This window comes from Salvelinus sp. IW2-2015, unplaced genomic scaffold (genome assembly GCF_002910315.2).
Source record: "Salvelinus sp. IW2-2015 unplaced genomic scaffold, ASM291031v2 Un_scaffold3983, whole genome shotgun sequence".
NCBI classification, from domain to species: domain Eukaryota; kingdom Metazoa; phylum Chordata; class Actinopteri; order Salmoniformes; family Salmonidae; genus Salvelinus; species Salvelinus sp. IW2-2015.
The window spans coordinates 98,467-103,163 of record NW_019945256.1 but is presented as its reverse complement, the minus strand read 5'-3'; the positions used below and the strand labels follow the sequence as shown (position 1 = coordinate 103,163).

General features: G+C 43.8%; 1 protein-coding gene across 3 annotated transcripts; it reads left to right on the top strand.

Moving 5' to 3' along the window:
- The first annotated feature begins 212 nt into the window (after positions 1-212).
- On the top strand, positions 213-3,674 carry LOC112076752 (relaxin-3-like). 3 transcript variants are annotated; one of them, XM_070441439.1, is made up of 4 exons: positions 279-383; positions 1,516-1,637; positions 1,671-1,686; positions 2,659-3,674. In XM_070441439.1, exons 2-4 carry the CDS (start codon positions 1,548-1,550, stop codon positions 2,922-2,924), a joined length of 372 nt encoding a protein of 123 aa, XP_070297540.1. In that variant the 5' UTR covers positions 279-383; positions 1,516-1,547; the 3' UTR covers positions 2,925-3,674. The 3 variants fall into 3 exon arrangements, with proteins under 3 accessions (XP_070297542.1, XP_070297540.1, XP_070297541.1); XM_070441441.1 differs by lacking the exon at positions 1,671-1,686 and having other exon boundaries at positions 213-383; positions 1,516-1,650; XM_070441440.1 differs by lacking the exons at positions 279-383; positions 1,671-1,686 and having other exon boundaries at positions 409-1,650.
- Positions 3,675-4,697: the final 1,023 nt, after the last annotated feature.

Genomic DNA, 4,697 nt, shown 5'->3' with positions numbered 1-4,697 from the left:
ATGTGTTTTGCTTGTTTAGTGTTGGTCAGGACGTGAGCTGGGTGGGAATTCTATGTTGTGTGTCTAGTTCGTCTGTTTCTGTGTCCAGCCTAATATGGTTCTCAATCAGAGGCAGCTGTCAATCGTTGTCCCTGATTGAGAATCATATATAGGTGGCTTGTTTTGTGTTGGGGATTGTGGGTGGTTGTTTCCTGTCTCTGTGTTCTGCACCAGATAGGTCTGTATCGGTTTTGCACGTTTGTTATTTTGTAAGTTGTTTGTAGTGTTCACTTGTTCTTATAATTAAACATGTTGAGCACTGGCTACGCTGCATTTTGGTCCTCTCCTTCATCCCAGGAAGAAAGCCTTTACATATAGGGGAAGAGTTGAAGTTTTACTTGAAAGTAAGTTCTATATAATAATAAAAATATGTATTTTATTTAGCGCTTATCATTACAAGTAGAATCTCAAGGTCGCTTTGAAAACAAAATTTAACCAGAAACTATTTAACAAAACAAATGTAGGGATCTGTCAGTATTTTGGCGATGGTCACCTTTAGATGATAGGCAGTTCATAAAGGTAGTATCTTGAGAGGAGGGAGCATAGATGTAGAGACATCTGACAGACAGGCCATGGAGCTCCTCAACGGGCACCTCGTCGTCGTCCACAGCTCCTCCTCCGTCGATAGGCTGGATCTTCCACTACTAAAATGTAGCACATATGTAGTATACTGTATTTACTAAACTTGGTATTTGTGTTTGAGAAAACATGTTCTTGATACCGACATTTTGACACGGTGGCATCACACTTCTGAACTGTGTCATCATACCCAACATTCCTACTGTACCCCTGTAGAAGATTTGATCAAGTTTAAATATGTATTTTTAAGGTGTTTTGACACTTTATTCAGAMAGTGAGGAAATAGACAAGAGGGAGAAACAGTGGACACAGGAATTGAACCCGGGTCTCCAGATGGGATTCGTATGTAACGTGTTAGGGAGTGTTACCACTACACCGTGGCTCTGCACATTAACACTTGCTTTGCATGAGCAGAAATGTCTGGTGATCAAGTGAGTTTGAGGTGAGGTGGGTGATGACCAAAAAAAGGTGCAGGTGAGGATTCAAATGAAACGTGGGTTTGACATCCAGAAAATGTGTTTTTCCTGTAATCAGATTACAAACTACTCTGACATCATCGTCGCGTTTGAGCAGTATTGGCTAATTATGCCACCTTTGGTCAGTGCTTTGTCTCCATAAAGGTCTCTGGGTCTATCTCTCTCTCCTATCTATGACTGTCCTGGTTGGGAGGGTGTGCGTGTGCAAGTTCCATGTCTACCTCGTATGCTGAGGACCCCTTTATAAACCCATACCAGGTCACTGGGGAAGTCACACAACACTCGCCACCACGAGAGACAGAGAAAAACACCTGCTCCAAACAGCCCAGTGTCTACCATTGAAGAATCTATTTCCTCTCCTCCTTTTTTGCTCACTCGTTCTTTCACTTCCTGGGACATGATGTGGAAACACTGGTATTAGCTGTGTGTCTGTTAGTGACTGGGGTGCAGGGGATGGAGCGCCCCACGTATGGAGTGAAGCTATGTGGCCGGGAGTTCATCCGGGCGGTCATCTTCACCTGTGGAGGATCTCGCTGGAGACGGCACCGGAGTGCAGGTGAAGGCTGCTGGAGACGGTCACTCGGGAGTGCAGGTGAGGCATGCCGGCTGGACAAGCCTTTTATTGGGTCATTGTGTTTCTAAATTGTGCACATTTTTATTCTAGCCAAGCAGTAATGCACCTGATTCAATTTATCAGTGATTTATGGTTTGTTGAGTAAAGGGAAAGGACTATGTTGGCTTTTTTTGTATCACTGGCTTTGTCCATTGGAATGTATTATATCCGCACAGTCGATTACGTCCACCCAGTCGATTACATTTTTTTCCATTTAAATGTATTGTGCATTGGTCCAAACACATCAAGACAGTAGTGAAGAGGGCACGACAAAGCCTATTCCCTCTCAGGAGATGTTTGACATGGGTCCTCGGATCCTCAAAAAGTGCTACAGCTGCCCCATCGAGAGCATCCTACTGGTTGCATCACTGCCTGGTATGGCAACTGCTCGGCCTCCGACCGCAAGGCACTACAGAGGGTAGTGTGTACGGCTCAGTACATCACTGGGGTCAAACTTCCTGCAATCCGGGACCTCTATACCAGGCGGTGTCAGAGGAAGGCTAAAAAATTTGTCAAAGACTCCAGCCACCCTAGTCATAGACTGTTCTCTCTGCTACCGAGTGTCAGTCGGTACCGGAGCACCAAGTCTAGGTCCAAACAGCTTCTAAACAGCTTCTACCTCCAAGCCATAAGCCTCCTGAACAGCTAATCAAAGGACTACCCAGACTATTTGCATTGCCACCACCTTTTACACTACTGCTACTCACATTGACTCTGTACCGGTACCCCCTGTATATAGCCTCGCTAGGGTTATTTTACTGCTGCTCTTTAATTATTTGTAACTTTTATTACATTGTTTTACTTATCTATRTTTWRTTGTATTTGGCACATGTTACAAATAACATTTGATTTGAAATAGAAACACAGTAATCTTTGACTTTTGAATGTATAAATTGAGCAGCACAGAGTCAATATCACATTTCAACACTCCTACTATAAACTGCATTTCAGGAGACTTCCCTCAGGACCCTTTCAGCTCCCATGACGAGGACTCATCTGAAGGCTGGAACTCAGACTCCCAGGTCCCAGAGGGTCCCTTCCAGCATGTCCAGGAGGGTGGGGTGTTCATCAGCAGGCCAGCCCGCTCCCTCATCTCAGAGGAGATACTGGAGGCTCTCCGTATGTCAGACCGTAAGGGCCGTGATGTGGTGGTGGGCCTGTCCAACGCCTGCTGCAAGTGGGGCTGCAGCAAGGGAGACATCAGCTCCCTTTGCTGAGAATCCACCCCATTCTCTCCCCTCCCATGCACACACATAGCCATACACATACCTGGTATTTTCTCATATCTCTCTCTCTCGGTTTTTCTAACTGCTCTCCCCAGTGTTTCCGAGTTAAAGTATCATGTTAACTGTGCAGGGAGAATATAACCTTATTCTCCATATAGACCCAGTCGGTATTAGATTGAACGCCATGACCCTACCTGCCTGTAAAACAACCTGTGTTTACCTAGGTTTCCCCATTGGCTCACAGCAAAAACGTTYTATTTTTCAAACGCAATTTTCTTATTGTCTGCTTGTTTTAGTCAATTACAAAACTCCATTTAAGAAAGTACATGTCTAAAGATTACTTTTCAACAGTGCCTGCTCCTAGCGTTCTCACTACTTAGAAAAACGTAATATTGTAAGGCTTCCCTTATTATGCCCTTTTTCATGACAATGCTAGCAGCAACTTGAGTGAGAGCTAGCTACTGACCGGAACTATCAGTAGTGGATTACAAACGGACAGTATGCTAAACAGTTAAATGTGTTAACCGTGATGAAATGTTTTCAACACACATAGCTACGTATAGCCTACTTGGACACCATGTTCCCACATTTCCCACACCGAATAGCCTGAAGCCACAGGGCTCTTTTCGCAGACTCTATTTCCAACGTGGGACCATTGCGAACCACCGGTCGGAATTTCTGAGCTGGCTACTTACTACATGTACATTGAAACACAGGAGTATTTAGGCATATTTGTTATTTTGTATAACAAAATCAGGGGTTTTCCCAATTTATGGGCGTGGTCTACGGGAATTCCTTATTATTACGTCATTACCGACTAGGACTGAATACCGATATCTTCCTGTCTCTATACGTATAGAATTTGGCTACCTGTGATGAAATGTGGTTTCCAGACCTTTTTCTCCATTGTTGTTTTGGATCTTCTGTACTTTTTGTCCCTCACTGTCGTCATTCACATGGCTTATTTTTTTTTTTAATCTGTCATCAGTTTTTTCTGGATTATGAACTGTTATAAAGGTTGTAATAGATTTGATTTGCTTAACATTCTGACTTTTGGTATGTTTTGTGAGGATCTGTTTATTGCACTATAACCCATACTAACTACATGTAATATAATATTAGAACTGTTGGCCTGGGGCGCTGGGTGTCTGTGTGTGTGTCTGGAAGTGGCATTTTGCCCCAGATGTGTGCTGAGAAGCTGTGGTTGACCTTGAGCGAGAACAGTATACTTTCTATGCAGGTGCAAATAGCTCAAACTATGTTCAGAATGTCCTGGCCCAGTCTCTAGGGTGTGGGAGCGTAATCTACACAGCAACAGCGCCGGACACCAGGGCGCCAAGAGGCTGGGACCAAGCCTGAGCGGCGATAGGCTGAGAAGTTTAAACCACGCTCAGCCTCTACTGTGATAGGCCAACAGACGGGTTGGAACTACGTCTATCACAGTATAAGAACATCTGTTTACTTACATCCTGCCAGTTCTCTGTTCTGCCTGCGGTGATACGAGAACCCGTAATATACGAAAATTGCATTTACATTTATCGTTGAGTTTAATAAAAATACTTAAAGTATATTCGGTGACTCTGAATCACATTTTGTCCTGATACCAGATTTGAATTGACGCAAATCCCTAATAGTTTTCCCACCAGCCACAGATACGGTCAATGCCAGAATCATGACATAGGAAAACATAGGGCCATAGGACATAATGGAGTTGGCCTATGAGAGAGAATAAAGTAGATGTCACACGTCAAAATGTTGATTTAT